At 44.4% G+C, this 24,832-nt stretch overlaps 1 protein-coding gene across 2 annotated transcripts; it reads left to right on the top strand.

Moving 5' to 3' along the window:
* The first annotated feature begins 1,119 nt into the window (after positions 1–1,119).
* Positions 1,120–23,915, top strand: LETM2 (leucine zipper and EF-hand containing transmembrane protein 2). 2 transcript variants are annotated; one of them, XM_050801326.1, is made up of 11 exons: positions 1,120–1,954; positions 3,340–3,420; positions 7,409–7,862; positions 9,252–9,395; positions 15,423–15,560; positions 16,323–16,523; positions 17,988–18,107; positions 19,837–19,950; positions 22,365–22,457; positions 22,781–22,882; positions 23,195–23,915. In XM_050801326.1, exons 2-11 carry the CDS (start codon positions 3,374–3,376, stop codon positions 23,216–23,218), a joined length of 1,437 nt encoding a protein of 478 aa, XP_050657283.1. In that variant the 5' UTR covers positions 1,120–1,954; positions 3,340–3,373; the 3' UTR covers positions 23,219–23,915. The 2 variants fall into 2 exon arrangements, with proteins under 2 accessions (XP_050657283.1, XP_050657282.1); XM_050801325.1 differs by having other exon boundaries at positions 1,121–1,954; positions 23,636–23,915.
* Positions 23,916–24,832: the final 917 nt, after the last annotated feature.

Raw genomic sequence — 24,832 nt, 5'->3', positions numbered from 1 at the left:
TCCTTACATGATAAATCTCTTATCCTGAAAGTCAAAGAAATTGCCAAGTCTCATAACTAGGGAAGATGGACATTACTTTGAACAAACGGATTTCAATAAGAAGGGTTCTTAGCCCTTCCCTTTTTAGGATAGGATTGCTGACATATGGCCATGGTAGAAAACCTAGCTCATCTTTCAAATACTGGGCATGGAATCGTTCATCTGGTTTATGAATACTTAATGATATTCACTGTGCCTGGTTGTAAGTGAATACAATGCATGAATAAGAATATTTCCCCGTATAAAATGTCTCCCAGGGAACTGAAAATATATTTGCATCCTTTATGATCTTTTCCAGAAAAGTACCAATACATGGTAGTGCAATGATTAATTGATGAAATTAGTATGAAAACTACATCTACCTTCTAGAACTCAAAATTTGACCACCAGGAATTTTCAGTGAGGGAAAAGTAGAGTCCAAAGCTTTGTAGATTTTAATTCTGGTAAACAGAACGTGAAGTGAAACCTTTATGTGCAAAGTTGAACATCAGACATGCACAAAGAGACCTCTAGTGGCCAAACTGAAAAGTTTTGCCTGTTTAACAGTTGATCTATTTGGTTATTAGCTGAAAAATCCTTTGTGGATTAAAAGCAGTCTGCATTTTTTACTGACGTTTAATACCGCCATCTTCCATTCTTAAAAATGTGTAGCCCAGATAAGTAAAGTCAGTGGTCAGCTCACATGTTAGGAGACGTATTCTCTGTGAAACGGCGATTCCTTGCTGTATGGTGGTCGAGTAGAGCCACTAAGAAAAAAAAAAAATTTTTTTTTCTTTTGAGACGGGGTCTCGCTCTTGTCGCCCAGGCTGGAGTGCAGTGGCGCGATCTCGATTCACTGCAACCCCGACTCCCGGGTTCAAGCGATTCTCCTGCCTCAGCCTCCAGAGTAATCAGAACTTCAGGGGCACGCCACCACGCCCGGCTAATTTTTTTATTTTTTTAGTAGAGACAGGGTTTCACCATGTTGGCCAAGATGTTTTCTATCTTCCGACCTTGTGATCCGCCCGCCTCGGCCTCCCAAACTGCTGGGATTACAGGCGTGAGCCACCGCACCCGGCCTAAAAAAAATTTTTTTTTGAATCTTTCTTCTGGAGCCAGATAAAATGGATGGGAAAAGATAACTGGGGAACGAGAATATTTCTAGATCTTTCATTTTCCCAAGATGGCTCAGTTGGCCATCCTAGGAACTGAAGTGCCCTCAAACCTATAGTGTCTGTCATTTCACAGCTACTATCACATACATTTTATATGTTGAGATTTCTACACAAACTATTAATCACAAACAACACTTGTTAAGGGAACATTGAGGAAGCAAATATTTTTAGTAGAATACAGATTTCCATATGAAGATTTCACAGTATTCCGGCCTCTGGAAAGGAATGCTCTCCTTCCGATTCCCGCCCTTTCTGCGACATCATGAAGTCCTCTCCGCGCCCCTTAGGCAGTTCCGGAGTTGCAGGGGCCGAGGGAGAATACATCAAAGTGATGTCATTCATGACTCCGAGATGGTTACCATGGCAACTATCAGACATATTACGATGTCAGTAGGGTAAGAGCCTGTTTAGTCTTCAATCAAGGGTTTCCTCGGGCGTTAACCACTGCCTGCAGAGTGTGGACTGGCAGAAAAACCCTCGGGCCCCCCAGCACCAAGGCTCCTTAAACCAAGCCCCACAAAGAAGTCACTTCGGCGATGGGAACGCGGCTTTGCGGCTTCCTGGGCTGCTAAGGTGAAGGACGCCCGCCCTCCCCAGAACTTGAGAGCTTATTGGTTGGTGATGTCGTCACTCAGAGTGACATCAGGGGCAAGGAAAGAGGCGGAGCCGTAGAGACTTGGCTTCTGGCCCTTCTAGCTTGGGGGTCCGGGGAAGGAACTGGGAGGACCTAGGCTGCCGTTCCGCGGAGCCCGGCCGAGGAGGTAGGGGTGGGCAGGCCCAGCCCTCAGGCCGCGACCTGGTGGGCCTCGCTGCCTTTTTTTTCCTCCGGAGCCCGCTCCGTCCGCATCCTGCTCCTCTCATCCTGCTCCTTTCATCAGCACCCGATCCAGGCTTCCTGACCGCTTCCAGTTCCCACCACGCTCTCCTCCGCCCACGACCTCATCCCCGCCAGTCCTCAGCACAGTGCGAACTCTGAAGCTCGGCCTCTCCTCCCCCGCACAGCGCGCTCAGTCCTTTCAGTCCCAGGCCCTGCTTCTCCTCGGCTTCATTTCCCACAACCCCGATCATCCACGAGGGTCGTGGTTCCAGTGCCTGTCCCACCCCCGCACCAAAAAACCAAAGCATAACCCCCAGACCCTGCCGCATGCAGGCCGCGCACACATCACGGGCGCCGAAACCGCCAGGCGAGGAAGCCCAGGGCGCGTTTTGCTCCGGTGGGGTGATGAGCAAAGCCGAGGGAGCCCGGGAGCAGCGGGCGTGGGGCGGCGCCAATGCGAGTGCGAGTGGTGTCCGCCGCCCGGGAGCGCCGGGGCTCGAGCGGATTAACCGCCACCTCAGGTGTCGTCTCCCGCCCGCGAAACGCCACCCACCGTTAGTGTGGGTCCAGAGGTTTCGAGGCCCTGTTCAAAATGTCAGCTCTGTGGCTGAGATTTCTATTCAGGAGAGGCCCTGGAACTCCTTTTCCAGCCGCAAGAGAGCAAAGCTGCCATTGGGAGATGCCAGCTCTTCTGCAGCTCCTCGCGACCCTTAGCAGAAAAGCGCCCCTGGATGGAGAAGGGTTTTGGTGAAGGTTATCTACAGGTTCAAAGCTCAGTTTGCGCTCTGGAGAATCACTAGCAAGGGAAACAATTTTACCTCCACTTGAGCGATTAGTAGGTTCCATGTCTACCTTCATCCACTGCTATATAAATTAGATTAGTGGGTACTTCCAATCTTCAGGATTTGGTACAGCTTGCCTAAATATAGAACAATGCTAACTGAAAAGAAATTCAGGATATCCACTTTCTACCTATATTTTAAGGCTACAAATAGATATATATTGCTCTACTTTTTAAGTACTTGGCAATCATTGAAGTTGCACTACTAGATACTATTGACCAGAAATCAAAATGTCTCTGAAGACCGTACCATCTTCATGAGCGACATCATCTTAGAGATCATTACCATTTGTTGGAATCTCAAGGTACCATTCTCAAGTCCAGAGCTAAGAAAATATCTGATTGTTGGACATGAGCTTGAAGGAGATTTTGTATCTTAACTATGCAAATGTTCTACCTTTGCAATAGTTAAAAACACTAAAATCCTGATGTCTTTTAATTGATGTGTTTTTGAAGTACTAAATTGTTTACTTACTCCTTTTGCCTAGGTCCCTATGTTAACTACTTGAGACAAAAATAAATATGGCCTTCTACAGTTATAATTCAGTCTTAGCTATTGCTCGAACAAGGTAAGCATTGGAGTTACCCCCCAATATGAACTTAATTCTTCTTTTTTTTTGTAAATGTATTTATTTATTTTTATTTTTATTTTTATTTTTTTGAGATGGAGTCGCACTCTGTCGCCCAGGCTGGAGTTCAATGGCGCAATCTTGGCTCACTGCAACCTCTGCCTCCCGGGTTCAAGCTACTCTCCTGCCTCAGCCTCCCAAGTAGCTGGGATTATAGGTGTTTGCCACCACCTCCGGCTGATCTTTGTATTTTTAATAGAGACAAGGTTTCACCATGTTGACCAGGCTGGTCTGGAACTCCTGACCTCAGGTGATCCGCCTGCCTCAGCCTCCCAAAGTGCTGGGATTACAGGCGTGAGTCACCTCGCCTGGCCTGAACTTCATCCTTCTAGATGGAAAGGATATGTGTAAAAGGATTGGTTTAGTACACAATTAAAAGTTTCTTGGAGGCTGGGTGCAGTGGCTCACACCTGTAATCCCAGCACTTTGGGAGGCCAAGGCGAGGGCACTGCCTGAGGTCAGGAGTTCGAGACCAGCCTGACCAATATGGTGAAACCCCGTCTCTACTAAAACTACAAAAATTAGCCGGCGTGGTGGCAGGAGCCTATAATCCCAGCTACTTGGGAGGCTGAGACAGGAGAATCGCTTGAACTCGGGAGGTGGAGGTTGCAGTGAGCCAAGACTGGACCACTGTACTCCAGCTTGGGCAACAAGAGTGAAAATCCATCTCAAAAAAAAAAAAAAAGATAGAAGATGTAATTTTTTTTTTCTTTTTTCTTTTTTTGGGATGGAGCATCACTCTGTTGCCCAGGCTGGAGTGCAGTGGCATGATATCTTGGCTCACTGCAGCCTCCACCTCCCAGGTTCAAGAGATTTTCCTGCCTCAGTCTTACAAGTAGCTGGGATTACAGACATGCACCACCACGCCCCACTAATTTTTGTATATTTAGTACAGATGGGGTTTCGCCATGTTGGCCAGGCTGGTCTTGAACTCCTGACCTCAGGTAATCCGCCAGCCTGGGTTTCCCAAAGTGCTGGGATTATAGGCGTGAGCCACCATGCCCAGCCAGAAGATGTAATGGTTTTAGATTGACATCTCTGTAATTGATGAACATCATGTGAGGTCCTTAGATGTAAAGCCAGTAAAATGGCTGATGAACAGCCAGTCTTAGGGCATATTTGTGTCCCATTACGGTCTGTTACCTTTTTTTTTTTTTTGAGATGAAGTCTCGCTCTATTGCCCAGGCTGGAGTGCAATGGCACGATCGTGGCTTATTGCAACCTCTGCCTTCTGGGTTCAAGTGGTTCTCCTGTCTCAGACTCCCGAGTAGCTGGGATTACAGGCGTGCACCACCATGCCCAGCTAATTTTTTTGTAATTTTGTAGAGACAGGGTTTCTCCATGTTGGCCAGGCTGGTCTTGATTTTTTTGTATTTTTGTAAAGACAGGGGTTTCTCCATGTTGGCCAGGTTGGTCTTGAACTCCTGACCTCAAGTGATCCACCTGCCTTAGCCTCCCAAACTGCTGGGATTACAGGCATGAGCCACTGTGCCCGGCCACCATTTATTTATTCACTGAGAATAAATAAAGACTATTCACTGAGCACTTACTTTTCCCCTTTTGGCCATTCAAAGAGTGTTTTATCTTGGTATCCTTCAAAAATAGTCTGAGGCTGGCTGCAGTGGCTCACATCTATAATCTCAGCACTTTTGGAAGCCTAGGCAGGAAGATAGCCTGAGCCCAAGAGTTCAAGAATAGCCTGGGGCCAGGCGCGGTGGCTCATACCTGTAATCCCAACACTTTGGGAGGCCGAGGTGGGCGGATCACAAGGTCAAGAGATCGAGACCATCCTGGCCAACGTGGTGAAACCCCATCTCTACTAAAAATACAAAAATTAGCTGGACGTGGTGGCACGCACCTGTAGTCCCAGCTACTCAGGAGGGTAAAGCAGGAGAATAGCTTGAACCTGGGAGGCGGAGGTTGCAGTGAGCTGAGATCGCACCACTGCACTCCAGTCTGGGCAACAGAGCGAGACTCCATCTCAAAAAAAAAAAAAAAAACAGCCTGGATAACATAGTGAGACCCCATCTCTACAAAAATTTTTAAAACTAGCTGGGCGTGGTGGTGTGGGCCTGTAGTCCTAGCTACTCAGGATGCTGAGCCTGGGAGGTCGAGGCTGCAGTGAGCTGTGATCACACCACTCTACTCCAGCCTGGGTTTTTTAACACCTTAAGAACTAAACCAGGCATGGTGCATGTGCCTGTAATCTCAGCTCCTTAGGAGGCTGAGGTGGGAGGATTGCTTGAGCCCAGGGGTTTGAGGCCAGCTTGGGCAACACAGCAAGAGTCTGTCTCTTAAACAAAAAGAAAAAAAAAAAGCCAGGTGTGGTGGCTCACGCCTGTAATCCCAGCACTTTGGGAGGCCAAGTCAGGCAGATCACTTGAGGTCAGGAGTTCAAAACCAGCCTTGCCAACATGGTGAAGCCCCGTCTCTACTAAAAATGTAAAGATTAGCCAGCTGTGGTGGTAGGCGCCTGTATTCCCAGATACTCGGGAGGCTGAGGCAGGAGAATTGTTTGAACCCAGGAGGCGGAGGTTACAGTGAGTCAAGATCGCACCACTGTACTCCAGCCTGGGCAACAGCGTGAGACTCCGTCTCAAAAAAAAAAAAAAAAAAAAAAAAAAAAAAAAAGAACCAAGACAAATTTTTTGTTTGTTTATTTTTGTTTTATTGTTTTTTTTTGTAAGACAGAGTCTCGGTCTGTCACCCAGGCTGGAGTACAGTGGCGCAATCTTGGCTCACTGCAGCCTCTGCTTCCTGGGTTCAAGAAATTCTCCTGCCTCAGCCTCCCGATTAGCTGGGACTACAGGTGCACACCACCATGCCCAGCTAATTTTTGTATTTTTAGTAGAGACGGGTTTCACCATGTTGGCCAGGATGGTCTCGATCTCTTGATCTCGTGATCCACCCCCCTCAGCCTCCCAAAGTGCTGGGATTACAGGCGTGAGCCACCACGCATGGCCCATATTTTTATTTTCAAACAATCTGATATGGTAGTTTAACTGCAAACCCTGGGCTGTTGCAATACCAGAAGGTAGAGACCCTTAATTGGGGTGCCCAGTTCTAATTGTGTGGTTTTTTGGTTTTCGTTTTTTGTTTTTTTTGAGACAGAGTCTCGCTTTGTTGCCCAGGCTGGAGTGCAGTGGCCTAGTCTTGTCTCACTGCAACCTTCACCTCCTGGGTTCAAGCGATTCTCCTGCCTCAGCCTCCCTAGTAGCTGGGATTACAGGTGCATGACACCATACCCGGCTAATTTTTGTATTTTTAGTAGGGACTGGGTTTCACCATGTTGGCCAGGCTGGTCTCGAACTCCTGACCTCAGGTGATCCACCCGCCTCAGCCTCCCAAAGTGCTGGGATTATAAGCATGAGCCACCGTGGCCAGCCCTAATGTTCTTGAAGAATTTAGGTGAAGGGTATTTCAGCTGTAAGTTGAGGAGTTCAAAGACACTGAATAGGTAAGGCAGTATTACGTGACTAGTTAATTCCTACAGTGACCATCAAATGTGTCTTTGAAACAATATTCCTTGGCCAGGCATGCTGGCTCATGCCTGTAATTCCAGCACTTAAGGAGGCCAAGGCAGGCGGATCACCTGAGGTCAGGAGTTTGAGACTAGCCTGGCCAACGTGGTGAAACCCCATCTCTACTAAAAATACAAAAATTAGCTGGGCATGGTGGTCTGTGCCTGTAATCCTAGCTACTAAGAAGGCTGAGTCAGGAGAATCACTTGAGCCCAGGTGTCATAGGTTGTAGTGAGCTGAGATCGTGCAACTGCACTCCAGCCTGGGCAATGGGAGTGAAGAAAAAAAAAAAAGCTGTTGTATTTTGACCGGATGTACTATCTATTTCTTTAATAGTATGTGCTTTATGATAGTGTGTGCTTTGTAATAGTATGTACTTAACTCAGAGGATGTTCTTTTTATTCCAGATTCCCTAGCCATTTTGTCCATCCTACCTGCTCTTCTTATTCCCCATCATGTGCGTTTCTTCACTTGCCAGATTCCCATTTAAATAAGACATGTATGAAGAACTATGAGAGCAAGAAGTACTCGGATCCCAGTCAGCCAGGCAATACAGTACTTCACCCAGGAACTAGACTAATACAAAAGCTACACACATCCACTTGCTGGCTGCGAGAGGTTCCTGGCAAACCTCAGCTGGAGCAAGCCCCAAAACATCCACAGGTGACGAGCCCTCAGGCCACAAAAGAAACTGGCACGAAGATTAAAGAAGGCAAACAATCTTATAGACAAAAAATCATGGATGAACTTAAATATTTTTACAATGGATTCTACTTACTTTGGATTGATGCCAAAGTTGCTGCCAGAATGGTTTGGAGGCTGTTGCATGGACAGGTCCTAACCAGACGAGAGAGACGAAGGGTAGGCAAGAATCATATTTGAGAAAGAAAATGTGAAATTAAAATGAACTATTTGGGAACTCAACTATTTAAATTCAATGTAAACTTCATCTTAAAAATCTCAGAGTAGGGGCCGGGCGCGGTGGCTCAAGCCTGTAATCCCAGCACTTTGGGAGGCCGAGACGGGCGGATCACGAGGTCAGGAGATCAAGACCATCCTGGCTAACACGGTGAAACCCCGTCTCTACTAAAAAATACAAAAAACTAGCCGGGCAAAGTGGCGGGCGCCTGTAGTCCCAGCTACTTGGGAGGCTGAGGCAGGAGAATGGCGTGTACCCGGGAGGCGGAGCTTGCAGTGAGCTGAGATCCGGCCACTGCACTCCAGCCTGGGCGACAGAGCATGACTCCGTCTCAAAAAAAAAAAAAAAAAAAATCTCAGAGTAGGAATAATAACTGCTGGTGAGAACCAGTTTCTTGTCTGCAACTGACTTACTGTACAACTTTAGTCAGTATTCTGGAATTTGTTATATATTTTCCTGTAGAACGGTTTTTAAAAAAACTTTTATTTTAGGTTCAGGGGTACATGTGCACATTTGTAGAATGGTTATAATTATGTTTTTTTAATTTTTCCAAGAAGTTGAGAGGCTTTGTGTTTCAACTGTTGTTAATATATTAAGCAGATGCATTTTAAAACCCAATTTTGGCTGGGCACGATGGCTCACACCTGTAATTCCAGCACTTTGGGAGGCCAAACACAGTGAAACACTGGCCAACACAGTGAAACCCTTGTCTACTAAAAAAATTACAAAAATTAGCCGGGCATGGTGGCACGTGCCTGTAGTCCCAGCTACCCAGGAGGCTGAGGCAGGAGAATGGCTTGAACTTGGGAGGTGGAGGTTGCAGTGAGCCAAGATCGTGCCACTGCCCTCCAGCCTGGAGTGAGATGCCGCTGCAAAAACACAAACAAAAAAAAAACAATTTTAAGTGATACAATGCTATTAAAGTATGGACCCTCTAACATAGATGAAGTCTAGGAGATGCCAATAATATTTTTATTGTCGTAGACTTCCTTTAAGATATCCCATAAAAATTGCTTCAGAGCTACGGTAAACAGGAAAACCCTGCCTTTTCGTTTTTATAAACAGCTGCAGAAAACCTGTCTTGGGTTTTTAACACTTTAAGAACCAAGCTGAGCATGGCGCATAGGCCTATAATCCCAGCTCCTTGGGAGGCTGAGGTGGGAGGATTGCTTGAACCCAGGAGTTTGAGGCCAGACAGGGCAACATAGCAAGACACTATCTCTTGAAAGAAAGAAAATGAACCAAGACAGGGCTTTTTTGGTTTTGTTTTTGATTTTTGTTTTTGGCATGCCCTAAAATAATGAATATTGCATATGCATTTAATTCTATAGCTGTTGAGAACTTGTGTTGATTTCTTCCGCCTGGTTCCATTTATGGTGTTCATAATTGTACCCTTCATGGAATTCTTATTACCAGTGTTTCTGAAACTCTTCCCAGAGATGTTGCCATCAACTTTTGAAAGTGAATCCAAAAAGGTATGTAGGATTTTTTAACTTTAATAAAATTTAATAAACTTTATTAGAGCAGTTTTTAGGTTTACAGAAAAATTGGGTAGAAAGTACTACTTCTCCCCACCCCACCCCATCACAATTTCTCCTATAATTAATATCTTGCGTTAGTGTGCTATATTTGTAATGATTAAAAAACCAATATTGATATGTTATTATTAAAGCTCATACTTAGGGTTCACTCTTTATGTTGAAGCAGTTCTGTGGGCTTTGCAAATGCATAACTTCATGTATCCACCATCACAGTATCATACAGAATAGTTTCACTGCTCTAAAAATCCACGGTGGCTTATGTCTGTAATTCCAGCACTTTGGGAGGTTGAGGCAGGTGGATCATCTGAGCCCAGGAATTTGAGACCAACCTGGGCATCATAGTGAGACCCCATTTCTACAAAAAATGCAAAAATTAGTCGGGCATGGTAGCTCATGCTGTGGTCCCAGCTCCTTGGGAAGCTGAAGCAAGAGGATTGCTTGAGCCCAGGAGGTCGAGGCTGCAATGACCTATGATAGTGCCACTGCACTCCAGCCTGAGTGACAGAGGGAGACCCTGTCTCAAAAAAAAAAAAAAAAAAAATCTCCGTGCTCCACCTATTTGTCCCTCTCCCTTCTTCCCCCAACCCATGGCAGCCACTGATCTTTTTATTGTCTCTGTAGTTTTGCCTTTTCCAAAATGTCATGTACTTGGGATCATACCGTGTGTAGCCATTTTAGATTGGCTTCTTTCACCTAGCAATATGCATTTCAAGTTCTTTTCATGGCTCAATTCTTTTTATCACTGAATGATAATCCATTGTATGGCTGTACCACAGTTTGTTTATCCATTCTCCTATGAAAGGATACCTCGATTGCTTCCAGGTTTTGGCAATTATGAATAAAACTGCTATAAACACTTATGTACAGGTTTTTGTGTGGATGTAAGCTTTCAACTCATTGGGGTAAATACCTAGGAGAGTAATTGGTAGATCGTATGGTAAGACTATGTTTAGCTTTTAAGAAATTGCTAAAGTGTCTTCTGAAGTGGCTGTATTGTTCTATATTCTTACCAGCAAAGAATGAGAGTACCAGCATTTGATGTTGTCAGTGCTCTAGACATTAGCCACGAAATAGGTGTGTAGTGTGGTATCTCACTGTTTTGATTTGCAATCTCCTGATGTCATATGATGTTGAGTATCTTTCCTGTGCTTATTTACCATTTGTGTATCTTCTTTGGGGAGGTGTCTGTTTAGATCTTTGGTCGACTTTTTTTTCTTTTTTGAGAAGGAGTCTAGCTCTGTCACCCAGGCTGGAGTGCAGTGGTGCAATCTCAGCTCACTGCAACCTCTGCTTCCCGGGTTCAAGTGATTCTCCTGCCTCAGCCTTTCGAGTAGCTGGAATTAAAGGCATCCACACCGTGGTCAGCCAATTTTTGTATTTTTAGTGGAGACAGGGTTTCACCATGTTGGCCAGGCTAGTCTTGATCTCCTGACCTCAGGTGATCCGCACACCTCAGCATCCCAAAGTGCTGGGGTTACAGGCGTGAGCCACTGCATCCGGCCCTTTGGTTGACTTTTTAATGGTTGTTTTTTTTTTTTTTTTTTTCTGATTGTTATTTTGAGTTCTTTGTATATTTTGGGTAAAAGTCCTTTATCAGATATAATACGCAGATGTTTTCTTCTACTCTGTGGCTTATCTTTTCATTCCCTTAACCATGTATTTCACAGAGCAAGTGCTTTTAACATTAATGACATCCAGCTTATCAGTTTTTTTCTTTCATGAATCATGCTTTTGGTGTTGTAGCTAAAAACTTATTGCCAAACTGAAGGTCACCTACATTTTTCTCCTATTTTATTCTAGAAGTTTTACAGTTTTCTGTCTTACATTTATGTCTGTGATCCATTTTATTTATTTATTTATTATTTATTTTTTTGAGATGGAGCCTTGCTGTGTCGCCCAGGCTAGAATGCAATGGTGCGATCTCGGCTCCCTGCAACCTCCGCCTCCTGGGTTCAAGCAATTCTCCTTGCTCAGCCTCCTGAGTAGCTGGGATTACAGGCATGTGCCACTACACCCAGCTAATTTTTGTATTTTTAGTAGAGCCAGGATTTTCCCATGTTGGCCAGGCTGGTCTCGAACTTCTGACCTCAGGTGATCTGCCCACCTCGGCCTCCCAAAATGCTGGGATAAGAGACGTGAGCCACTGCTCCAGGCCGAGTTAATTTTTATGAAAACTGTAATGTCAGTATATAGATTCATTTCTCTCTTTTTTGTATGTGGATATCTAGCTTTTCTAGGACCATTTGTTGAAAAGATTTTCTCTTCTCCACCAAATTCTAACTTGATTTTAACTGTCAAAAGAATAAAGAGAACAGACTGGATGCAGTGGCTCATCCCTGTAATCCTAGCATTTTGGGAGGCCGAGGTGGGAGGACTGTTTAAGCCCAGGAGTTCAAGACCAACCTGAGCAATATAGCGAGACCCCTGTCTCTAAAAAAACAATTTTTTAAAAATGTAAAACAAATTAGCCAGATGTGGTAGCATGCACCTGTATTCCCAGCTACTTGGGAGGCTGAGGCGGGAGGATTGCTTGCGCCCAGGAGGTTGAGACTGCAGTGAACTGAGATCATGCCACTGTACTGCACTCCAGCCTGGGCAAGAGTGAGATCCTGTTTAAAAATAAAAGAATAAAGAAAACAGAAATCCACTGTTACTGCGGTGACTAGTGGAACAGTAGGTATGATTTAGTCGGCACAACAGACCTGTTCAGCAGCCCCTGAGAAGAGGGAGCCTTCATTGAGTGTGGCAGTCACCGTGCAGGTGAGAAAACAGAGACAGCTCCTTCCTTCTCCCCTTTCTGTGCCACTCTACTAGACAGCGTAGACAGCATATGGTAAGAAGGTGTGAACAAAACATTATGAGAAGACAAAAAGTGCAACTTTTTCTTTTTTGAGACGAAGTCTCTCACTATCACCTGGGCTGGAGTGCAGTGGCACAATCTTGGCTCACCACAACCTCCGCCTCCCAGATTCAAGCAATTCTCCTGTCTCAGCCTCCTGAGTAGCTGAGATTACAGACGCCTGCCACCACGCCCAGCTAATTTTAAAGGCAACTTTTAAATCAGTAAGATTGGGAAATTTTTCACAGAAAAGGTAACTTTGGAACTGAGACTTACAGAGTAAGTGGGATTTTACCAAAGGTATTCTGGATAAAAGGAATAGCATTTAACATGGCTCAGTGGCATGAGAGAGTATGATGTAATCAGAGACCGCTGGTTGGTTATTTGTGGTTGAAGTAGGCAGTTCCAGGGCATCAATGACAGGAAACAGACAAAGTGATGTGTTGGGGTCAGGTTGGAAGGCATCCACCAGCTTAAGAATTTAGGCTTTCCCTTTGACCATGGTGAATAATGGAAACGGAACGTTTGAAGCAGGGTAGCTGGGTGGATGGCATGATTAGATCTGTGTTTTGGAAGAATAATTTTGCTACAGGAGGGGCTGCAGAGGGTAGAGCCAAGGAAGGGAAACCAGCTGGAATGCTAGCCCAAGAGAGAGATGACAGAGAATACATTATGAAATTAACAATAAGAATAAAGACTTGAAGGCTGGGCATGGTGGCTCATGCCTGTAATCCCAGCACTTTGGGAGGCTGAGGTGGGTGGGTCACTTGAGGTACGAGCCTGGCCAACATGGTGAAACCCCATCTCTACTAAAAATACAAAACATAGCCTGGCGTGGTGGCATGTGCCTGTAGTCTCAGCTACTTCGGAGGCTGAGGCAGAAGAATCACTTGAACCTGGGAAGCAGACGTTGCCAAGAGCCAAGATCGTGCCACTGCATTCCAACCTGGGTGACGGAGTGAGATTCTATCTTTAAAAAAAAAAAAAAAAAAAAGTCTTGAAGACAAATTCGGGATACCTTCACAGGATAAAATCAATTTACAATATTTGACTGCCTGGCAATGGTTTAATTTGCTTACATTTAAAATAATCAGCATCTAGAATTAATGCCATAACATTCCAAGGAAAGTATTAGTGAATTCAGGAAGATGGGGGGAGTAGAGGAAGTGATTTATCTAAATGTTACCTCTTTCCTGAACACCACTCATTCCCTGAAACATACAAATATGTCTACATCATGGCCACCATCTCAGAAAATTCTTGTTTGCTTTGTTCCATGGAGAGAGGAGCTTTCTGTTTACATCAGATCACAGCACCATGTATTTCTCTTTCATAGCACTTACCCATTATGCTTCTACATTAATGTGAAGAATTACGGGATTATCATTAGTCACTAATGCTTGTCTCTCCCACTATACTAAAAGTTCCATGATGGCAGGAATTCTTACCTGTTATTGTTCATTTTATCTCCAGTACCTAATGCATGGTAGATGTGCAATAAATAAATGGATGGATGGAAGGATATGGATGAATGAAATGGATGACTAAGTGGGTTTTGTTTGTTTGTTTGTTTGTTTTTGACAGAGTCTTTCACTGCTGCCCAGGCTGGAGTGCAGTAATGCAATCTCAGCTTACTGCATCCTCCCCCGAGGTTTAAGCGATTCTCCTGCCTCAGCCTCCTGAGTAGCTGGAATTACAGGCATGTGCCACCACACCTGGCTAATTTTTGTATTTTTAGTAGAGACAGGGTTTCATCATGACAGGCCAGGCTGATCCCAAACTCCTGACCTTGGGTGATCCACCCGCCTCAGCCTCCCAAAGTGCTGGGATTACAGGTGTGAGCCACCTCACCCGGCCACTAAGTGGGTTCTGATCATGCTATTGTGTGATTTTGTTGTTGTTGTTGTTATGTCTTTTAAGATCTATCTAAAAATCAGTGATTCTTATGATTGGCTGATCATTAGAATCTCCTAGGCAACTTAAAAATATACAGATTCCTGTTCTTCTTTACCACTGAGTCCTGACTGTGGTTATTTTGAAAATGCTACCATAGTACATTTCTGATGATGAACAAGGATTGAGAAACACCAGCCAACAGTGTCCTATGAGTATCCATTTACTTTTCTTCTGTGTAGTGCTATGTTCATGTCTGTTGGAGCACTTAACTCATTGTATTGTAATTACTTATGTCTGTTTTCTATTAAACTGTAAGCTACATTAGTGTAGAGTCCATTTCCTAGTTTTCTTTGTTTGTAAAGCAAAACCCAGGGCCACTCAAACAAAGAGTTGGCTCAACTGGTAGACTGAATAGTTTGCACCAGGTTAAGAGATTCTTGTCTGGGTGCCGTAACTCAAGCCTATAATCCCAGCACTTTGGGAGGCCAAGACGGGCAGATCACTTGAGGTCAGGAGTTCAAGACCAGCCTGGCCAACATGGCGAAAATCCCTACTCTACTGAAAATACAAAAATCAGCCCGGTGTGGTGGCGTGTGTCTGTAATCCCAGCTATTTGGGAGGCTGAGGCAGGAGAATTGCTTGAACCTGGGAGACAGAGATTGCAGTGAGTCAAGATGGTACCTCTGCACTCCAGCCTGGGTGACAGAGCGAAACTCCATCTCAAAAAAAAAAAAAAAAAAAAACAAAGAAACAAAATTAGCCAGGTGTGGTGGCACGCACTTGTAATCCCAGCTATTCGGGAGGCTGAGGCAGGAGAATCACTTGAGCCCGGGAGGTGGAGGTAGCGGTGAGCCGAGATCGTGCCACTGCACCCCAGCCTGGGCAACAGAGTGGGACGTCATCTCAGAGAGAGAGAGAGAGACAGAGAGAGAGATAGTAACTCATTCTAAATAATGATAAAGCCTCCCATTGGGGGAACATTTTGGATCTATCAAATGCTTATGATTATTGTATTAGTGAGAAACAAAAGTAAGGAGACAAGTTCCAAATAGAGGCTTCTTTTTACTTGCTTTGGTCTCACAAACCCATTCAGCTATGCCTGAGCATCATGTTATTACATGATGTAGGGATGAGCAATAACAAGGAGACAGTTGTTTTTCTCCCATCTTTATCTACCAATTTGCAATCATGAAGGATTGAGTAACTTTTATTCTTCTACCATTAAGGAAGAAAAACAGAAAAAGAAAATGGCTGTAAAGTTGGAACTAGCAAAATTTCTTCAAGAAACCATGACAGAAATGGCAAGGAGGAACAGAGCGAAGATGGGCGATGCCTCTACACAGCTGTCATCCTACGTGAAGCAGGTGTCCATCTTTTATGTAATGCTAAACAACTTCAGGGTTGGGAGTTATATGAAAAACACATGTCATCATGGATTTCCCAAACTGTTCACCATCTTTGGAATTGCAAATATCTAAATTATGAACATACAATATTGTAAACATTTAATATTATAAACATTGATAGTAGTTTGCAGAAAAGCCTGTCTTAAAGTAATCAGCATGTTGAAGACATTGATAACTTCTTGGAAAGAACGGTAGACTTAGAGTCAAACTTCTGAACTCCTGATTTTTCAGCTGATGTAGTTTGACTTTGGATGGATATCTTTTTTTTTTTTTTTTTTTTTTTTTGAGACGGAGTCTCGCTCTGTCGCCCAGGCTAGAGTGCAGTGGCCGGATCTCAGCTCACTGCAAGCTCCGCCTCCCGGGTTTACGCCATTCTCCTTTCTCAGCCTCCCGAGTAGCTGGGACTACAGGCGCCCGCCACCTCGCCCGGCTAGTTTTTTGTATTTTTTAGTAGAGGCGGGGTTTCACCGTGTTATCCAGGATGGTCTCGATCTCCTGACCTCGTGATCCGCCCGTCTCGGCCTCCCAAAGTGCTGGGATTACAGGCTTGAGCCACCGTGCCCGGCCCGGATGGATATCTTTTCTTTATACCATGAGACCCATTTCCAGATGTCAGAGAGAGTCCCATAAATGCTTTGGTGTCTCTTTCAAATAGCCTATTGGGAAAGTTAACTTAAGTAGGAAACACATTTTAATTGGCCTCTTTGTCCCACTGCATAGGTCCAGACAGGCCACAAGCCCAGCACAAAGGAGATAGTTCGCTTCTCCAAACTATTTGAGGACCAGCTGGCCCTGGAACACTTAGATCGCCCTCAGCTGGTTGCCCTTTGCAAACTGCTAGAAATGCAGACGTTTGGAACCAACAACCTGCTCCGCTTTCAGCTCCTGATGAAACTGAAGTCTATAAAAGCAGATGATGAAGTAAGAGCTTAACCATAGCTCTAGGGAATTAGCAAGGTTTTGGGAGATACCTTAGGGTGCCTGTGGGACGAACTGTGCAGTATTGTTTTTGTTTTTGAGACGAAGTCTTGCTCTGTCGCCCAGGCTGCAGTGGTGCAATCCTGGCTCATTGCAACCTCTGCCTTCCGGGTTCAAGTGATTCTCCCACCTCAGCCTCCCAAGTAGCTGGGATTACAGGCATGCACCACCACACCCGGCTAATTTTTCTATTTTTAGTAGACACAGGGCTTCACCATGTTGGCCAGGTTGGTCTCAAACTCCTGACCTCAGGTGATCTGCTTGCCTCAGCCTCCCAAAGTGCTGGGATGACAGGTGTGAGCCACCACGCCTGGATAGAAGTGCAGTATTTTCCATTGGGTCTGGTCATGTTGGGTTCTGACAAAATGAGTGGTTTAAACAACCATTACCATGACAACTTGAACCTTGATTACTCATTTGAGGAGTTGTCATCCCCTTACCCATTTATTGAGAAGGCCATCATAAGCAGTTAGTAATTTGGATGTCTTAGCTGGGACTCATCTAAAGCAGTTAGGACCTGCTGGGAAGGAAATAGCAGCTCAGTAGATTCCTGACAAAGCTCTGCTCCCACACTTGTGCTCTCATACTGGGAAGCTGGTGCCAAAGTCAATATTCTGCTGGGCGCGTTGGCCTGCCAAGAAGGGGTAGTTGGCTTGGTATGCAAAACATAATGCTGGGAGGAAAAGCAGAGCCTCAACACCTTGTAGAAGAAAGGCACCCTTGGACTATAACTACTAATTAGGCTTTTTGAAAAAAATGGAAGGAATGTTTCTTGACTCAGAATCAGCTGCTTTATAAGCATTCCGCCTGGGGGAGCAGGTTTCCCAGAACTGAGAAAGCATGATCCCTTTGGCCCCATTTAGATTTCAGTTGTTGCTCTTAGAGCTTTGCAATAAACAACACTGGTCCCAGAAATACCATAGTTTTGGGTTACGCCAAGCAGAAACTGTGTTATTTACTGAGGGAGTTTTGTGGATCAGTGTGTCAGGGCCATTTCTGGGGGTGGTGGGGGGACAGCAGGGGAAAACACTACAGGGACATGCAACAAATGGTACATTGTGAGTTTTTCAAGTGAACTACTTTTTTCTAATGAACCATAAAGCTGCCACGGAAGAGAAAAGTAGGTATGTCACAACCAGACAAAATGCAGATCAAGAGGGGAAATAATTACTCTGATGACAGAATGTTGGGGAGAAGTTGTGTAAATATCCCTAATATTGCTAATACCTGTTGGCAGGATTCCCGTTATTTCAACTGCCACCTCCCTACATCGCCTTTGCTGCAGCAGCCAGTGCAAGGTACAAAGTGTCCAAGCCTCCGATTCTGTTTCCACTGACTTACTGGAATTTAGGGATTGCATAAAATTGGAATCAAAAGCTCCAGCTCCATCCCTTACATTTCTTTCAGATAATTGCCAAGGAAGGGGTGAGGGCATTGAGTGTATCAGAACTACAGTCTGCCTGTAGGGCCCGAGGGATGAGATCATTGGGTCTCACGGAGGAACAACTGCGACAACAGCTCACGGAGGCAAGTAGCAGCACCCCTCTGGGGTCCTCTTCCCTAGAAGTCTCTTCTACAATATGCAGACCTCCTTATGTGATTTCTCCTTTGCAAGTGAACCGTCTTACCTAATTTGCCTTATTTCATTGAGCACTGGGATGTTGAAGAACTAGGTTGATTTTTCACTTTGATTGGGATCTCTATCAGTTTTCCATTGCTGCCTACGAAATGACCATGAACTTTGTGGCTTAAAACAACACCGGTATATTAGCTCACAGTTGGTAGGTCAGAAGTGCAGGCTGTCTTCCTTTGGAGGCTGTGGGAAACGACCTGCTTCCAAGTTCATTCAGTTTGTTGGCTGAACCTAGTTCCTTGCAGCTGTCGAACTGAGGGCTTTGTTTCCTGGCTGGCTGTGAGCCCAGGGCTACTCTCAGCATCTAGTGGCCACCTGTATTCCTTGCCTCTTGGCCTCCTTCATCTGCAAAGCCAACATCAGAGAACTTCTTATATGCCAGAGCTTCCTTGTGCTTGAAATCTCCAATTTCCCCTGCGTTTGACCTCTAGCCCCAGACTGAAGGTCTCATGTGATTGGTGAGGCCCATCCAAAGATTCTCCCTATCTTAAGGTCAACCGACTTGGGACCTCAGTTACACCTGTAGAATCCCTTCACACAGCACCTAGAATACTGTTGAATAACTAGGAAAGAGTGTGGGTGCTGTAGGGACAAGGTGTCTTGGAGCCACCTCAGAATTTTGACCTACTCCACGTAGTGTAAAGGGTCCTGGCAAAAATTCAGTTCAAGGCCTGTTATCTGTGTGAATCTGTCTGGAGGTCCCCACTTTGCCTGGTGGCCCACCTGGGGCTGCTTTTCAGTTAGTGCCCCAAACCAACACACGCTGTGGTAACCCATGTTTAATATTTTTCCTCAGATAGCATATTTGTACTTTAAGAGCATCCATGCTTTAAAACAAAGGAGTAACTCCTATTACATTTCATTCCCATCATTGTAAAAAATGCCATGAAGAGTGCGCAGATAATCTTAGGATACCAGCCTTGGCTTGGAAACCGTGTTAGGTCACTTTTTCCTCTCATATGTGGGACCAGCTCTGGTTGGAAGACAGCACATTATAGGGAAAGATCCTTAAAATCATGTATTTCTTGAACGTTGGCTATGACATGGTCACTGCACAAGCTTTGTGAATTTTTTTTATGGTACTTTTTGAATTTTATCTTTTGTGCATATATTACTGATCTTAAGAAGACAGGGTCTCACTCTGTCACCCAGGCTGGAGTGCAGTGGCATTAACACAGGCCACTGCAGCCTCAAACTCCTGGGCTCAAGCAATCCTCCCACCTCAGCCTCCCTAGCTGGAACCACGGGCATGTACCACTATACCCAAATAATTAGAAAATTTTTTTGTAGAGACAGAGTCGCCCTGTGTTGCTCAGCCTGTGATTTATTCTTTCACATTATCTACACTTTGTCCAGGAGAAGATACTTGACTGGGTTGACAGTTTAATTGAATTCTCCGAGAGTGATTCCACCATAGTGAAGGAGTTGGCAGGGTACCCCCTCAGTGCAGAAGCCAGGGCTGGGCTCCTGTCCGTGTTCTGCCGTTACTCATCACCTGAGCGGCTTGGCGGAAGGGGCGGGGGCGGTGGGAAGGTGTCGGCGAGCGAGGCGGTAGATCACCGCGGATCACTCCGGCTCTGGCGTTCTGTGATTCTCACGTGTTGTTCCCCTCCTGTTTTCCAGTGGCAGGACCTCCACCTGAAGGAGAACGTCCCTCCTTCCCTTTTGCTCCTGTCCCGCACCTTCTACCTGATAGATGTGAAGCCCAAGCCTATTGAGATACCACTCAGCGGGGAGGTGAGTACCTGGGCTCACACCCTCATCGTCCATCCAGCTGAGGCCTCTCCATAAACATTTGGTGTACTCCTGCAGTCAGAGCAGGCATTTCTTTTGGCCTTTTAGAATTTGGCCCAACTGGCTTTATGTTTTAAAAATTCCTGAAAAACCAACCAACCACAACAAAACAAAGGCCAGGCACCGTGGCTCACACCTGTAATCTCAGCACTTTGGGAGGCCGAGGTAGGTGGATCACCTGAGGTCAGGAGTTCAAAACCAGCCTGACCAACATGGTGAAACCCCATCTCTACTAAACATACAAAAATTAGCGGGGCATGGTGGTGGGTGCCTGTAATCCCAGCTACTTGGGAGGCTGAGGCAGAATTGCTTGAACCTGGGAGGCGGAGGTTGCAGTGAGATGAGATCACGCCATTGCACTCCAGCCTGGGCAACAGAATTGAGACTCCATCTCAAACAAAACAAAACAAACAGAAAACTGAAGCCACTCAGACTACCTGCAGCCTTAAGGCTGCTACTGCCTTTGAGCCCAGTTTGAGAATTTTACAAATAGGAGCAGTTTATTCCTTTTCCTTAACTATCTCATCTTCATTAGACGACTTGTGTGTGGGGGTGTTTCTGTTGCTTTCTCCTTTTAGACTGAATGTTTCCTGTTCATTTGTCCAGATTCCTATTAGTTTTTAAGCACTGAATAGCTAATCTAGAATGCCCTTCAACTCATTTCCTTAGTCATTTTTCTTCCTGGTGTTGTAGGGAAGAGCATAGGATTGGCCCAATCACTATAGCATCTTGCGCTGGGCCCATCAGAAAGGGCCTCCCGCTTCTATAGCTGGTGGCTTCCTGTCTGACTCAGAACCCCGCATGAGTAAGAAAGGAGACTCTTGTAGAAGATGCTACACTGTGGTTTAGGGGATTAGTCCAAGTACTAAGTGAGGGCCATTTTATATCTTAATTACGCTGTTGACTCCTTGGACAAGCCAAGGAAAATTATCTGAAGTCCAGTATGAAAAGCCAACTTCAGGAAACACCATCTTGCTTTCCCTTTTCATATTTCTAGAGTAATCTGGTTTTGGGATTTGTCCAGGAAAAACTCTAGGGAGACTAGGAGCAGTTTCAGAGTATAGACCATGTTCTAAAAGGCAGGCTAGTGGGTTCTTATTCTATCCAACTCAAGGAACCATTCATGTAAGACAGACCAAAGTCAATAGTCATTCTTAGATTGCTCTCAGGGGCTAGGAAATCTTGGAGGAGCTCACTGTCTCAGCTAAATTTGGGTTCTCAGAATTATTCTAGAGAGCCATCAGCTCTTTTATCCAGACGTTGCTTTCTGGAGTAGGTGAGAAAGGAATTAAGGACAAAATGCTAAGCTCCTAAGCAATTTATTGGCTTTTTCCCACCCATGTTTTTAAACTTCTATTCTCCATGTATATATACAAAATGAGAACAAGTAGCATGCTAGGTTCTGTGAAGAATAGAGACATCAAATATACTGTAATTTTGGATGTATGTAGCCTTATCCCTCCAAAGTACACAAATAACTTTCAAAGCACAGTGATATGTTTTTCAAATCTAATTCCTAAAGATAGGTTAGCTAGCTATTGTATCACCACCCCCATTCTGATCGTAATCTATAATACCACTCCTCCCCCCATCTTCCCTGCATTACAGGAGCTTACCATTTTAGTAAATCAGGCTATTTTATCATTTATTATTAGATACTAAAAATGAAAAAGATGCAACATAGACCAAGTTGTATCAATGCTATTAGAAAATAACTGAGACCAGGTGCGGTGGCTCATGCCTGTAATCACAGCACTTTGGGAGGCTGAGGCAGGCAGATCACCTGAGGTCAGGAGTTCAAAACCAGCCTGGCCAACATGGCGAAACACCGTCTCTACTAAAAATACAAAAATTAGTAGCCAGGCATGGTAGTAGGCGTCTGTAATCCCAGCTACTCAGGAGGCTGAGGCAGGGAGAACTGATTGAACCCGCGAGGGGGAGGTTGCAGTGAGCCGAGATCGAGCCACTGTACTCCAGCCTTGGTGACAGAGCAAGACTCCATCTCAAAAAAAAAAAAAAAAAAAAAAAGGAAAAAAATAATTGAGAAATGACTTTTTTTTTTTGAGGCTGACAGCAAGACCAGTACCATCAGTGGTTTGCTAATGATTATTTTAAATGCTAGAATCTATCCGAGTGCAACTTTTGTATACAAAGTACTCAAAACTCAAAGAGAAATAATACTAAGTTGCTATGTCAGGGGCATATTTCATGGTACTCATAAAGGGTGGAGCTGGAGGAGGAAGCTAGGGATTTAGTGGAAAGCAAATTGTGCTAAAAAAGGCATTGACTACTATAAAAGTTTCTGGGTTTTAGGAAGAGCAGAAAGCTTATTATACATAAAATGTTTCTCTCCCCAGGCTCCAAAGACTGATATTCTTATGGAACTACCTACTTTCACCGAATCTAAAGAGAACATAGTGGATCTTGCACCTCAACTGAAGGGAACTAAGGTTAGACAGTTACTTTCCATTTGGTTAGATTAAAAAATGAAAATAGCAATGGGTCAATTTCTCCTGTTTTAATCTCCTTAATGAAACTGAAATTCAATACAATAATGTTCCTTAATAAGGAATATTTATTGTACTGTTTGATCTGTTTCTAAGAGGAAGCTTATTATTTGGCTATATGTAATTAGGTTCCAGATTTTGCCTTTTGAATCTTGTGCCAGGATATGAGGTAGCTGTGACAAGTTCCTGGTAGTCAAGGTAGTGGACTGTAGATTAATACATTTTGTTTTAAATCAGTAACCCAACTCTTGGTTCTGATGTTTAAGGATGAAGACTTTATACAGCCGCCACCAGTTACATCATCACCCATAACACCATCAACACCAATTTCATTACCTAAAGGATCCATCACTTCTTCTAAAGAAGCTGTAAGTATCTTTAATAAATGAAAAAGAAAAACCCTCTCCCTCCAGTTATCTTTAAGGGTAGTGAGAATCTAGAATTAGTCCTGTTGCAAAACACTGCACAATTCTTCCTGTTGTCCAAACAGGAAATTGTAGGCTGAACTTTAGTCATCTTATAACCACGTTTTTTACTTCAACTATCCAAAAGCAAAAAACAACCAATACAATTGTGGGTCAGACTAAAACATGCTTACAAGCCAGTTACAATATAGGCAGACCCTTTTTTTCTTATGTGCCAGATGGAAATAGTTTCCATGTGTTGTGTATTTTACACAGGCTTCTGATGTCAGGAAATACTAGCTGGAAAGCAACTTGAATTTCAGGAGAAATGCACGTAAATAAGAAATTATCTATCATCCAGTCTTCCCAATTGGGTGAAGGGATTTGGGGCAAGAGCACAGGGCATGAAGAGTAAACAGTGGGGAGGTTGTGGGAGAGCTGAAGTGGGAAGTGGCTCCTGTGGACCAAAGACACGCTGGCAAGACAGAGAATCTATTAAGACACATATGGGTTAAGCCCAGAAAAGCATCCCAAGCACACACAGACCTTGTTTTTTGTAAATCTCCTGTATCTTTTATTACCAAGGTAAATTATAATCTCAGATTTGACTTTGTGGTCTGTCACTATTTTGATTAAGAAAACAAAAATGGCATTCACTCCTTAAGAACTTACACGTCTGTGACTAATGCCTACAGTCCTTTTGTTTTTTACGCCTAGACACTCCAGGCCAAATCACAAATGACGGCCCAGAACAGCAAGGCTAGTTCAAAAGGAGCATAAGGACTACTTGAGGATGGAGCTCACTCTCTCCAGCTTCTGGCCCTCAACAGTGGCATCTGTAAAGGACCTCCCAGCTAAGACTCTCTGTCTGGCTTCAGAGAGCGGATCAGTCGTTTAGCCCATGGGGCAGTCCTTTGAGGCCTGGTAACCATTCCAGGTGATGTGAGTAGTGAGACCAAGTTCAGACCCCTTATAAAAATATAATTGCAAAGTCCCATTTCCTCTGTGCCATTGTCACCCCCCACCATGTTGTTTTTTTAATTTCATGTGTACGTCCCTTGAGAGAGGAAATTTTTTTGCACAATGGAATCAGCTTGGCACCTTAGATACCTCTGTCTCCTATGGCTTGGAATTCTGAGTAAGAACTTGGAAGTTCCAAAAACCATTTTAGGAGCACCTGATTAACTTTCTGAATGATCCACCAGTAGAATCAGCATCCTGGAAACAAAGTACCTTATGAGACGGGATGGATATACTCCCCAAAAGATCTTTCTGGATATAATGAAGCTTCTTGGAGAAAATGGGGAGTTAAACAGACTGGCAATCAGAAAGATTTGGCTGCTTCTGACATCCCCCTCTTGGGCCTGCAGAGGCTGCAGCAATCTGCTAGGCAGCCACTCTTCTAGCGCATATGGCTTTCATTAGCCACCATTTTGCTAGGAAGCATAATTAAGGGTTTAAACCTTAATCATTTGTTTGTGTTGGGTGTGTGTTTCTGGCCAGTTTGTCTTTCACAAGACTATTTATTAGTCATTGGGGTTGTGAAGGTCTGATATAATCCCTGTGCTACCCAGCAACAAGTATCACATTAGGATATTTATGTTTGATGTTTTCAGTATTAATAATACTGAAATAATAGACTGCCATGTAGCTGACCAAGGGCTTTCTTCCCTTGGGGAGTAGTTAGAAGGCCAAAGGTATTTCAGCCTGTAGGTGATAAAATTAGATTCACTTGCTGTGGTTAGACAGCAGTCAGTTAAAATAAGTAAAACTCAACTGTCCTGTGTGGGATCACCTAAATGAGGAACGTCACCAGCACTTCGAAACAAGAATATGTATTCTACAGTGCTTTCTAGACTTCTGCTCCATCACAGAAGCCCCACCATGTCCCACTAATGAAGCCCAGTTCTTTGG

This window comes from Macaca thibetana, chromosome 8 (assembly GCF_024542745.1).
Source record: "Macaca thibetana thibetana isolate TM-01 chromosome 8, ASM2454274v1, whole genome shotgun sequence".
Taxonomy (NCBI): Eukaryota; Metazoa; Chordata; class Mammalia; order Primates; family Cercopithecidae; genus Macaca; species Macaca thibetana.
Note: the sequence above shows the minus strand (reverse complement) of the source record. Positions and strands in the feature narration are given on the sequence as shown.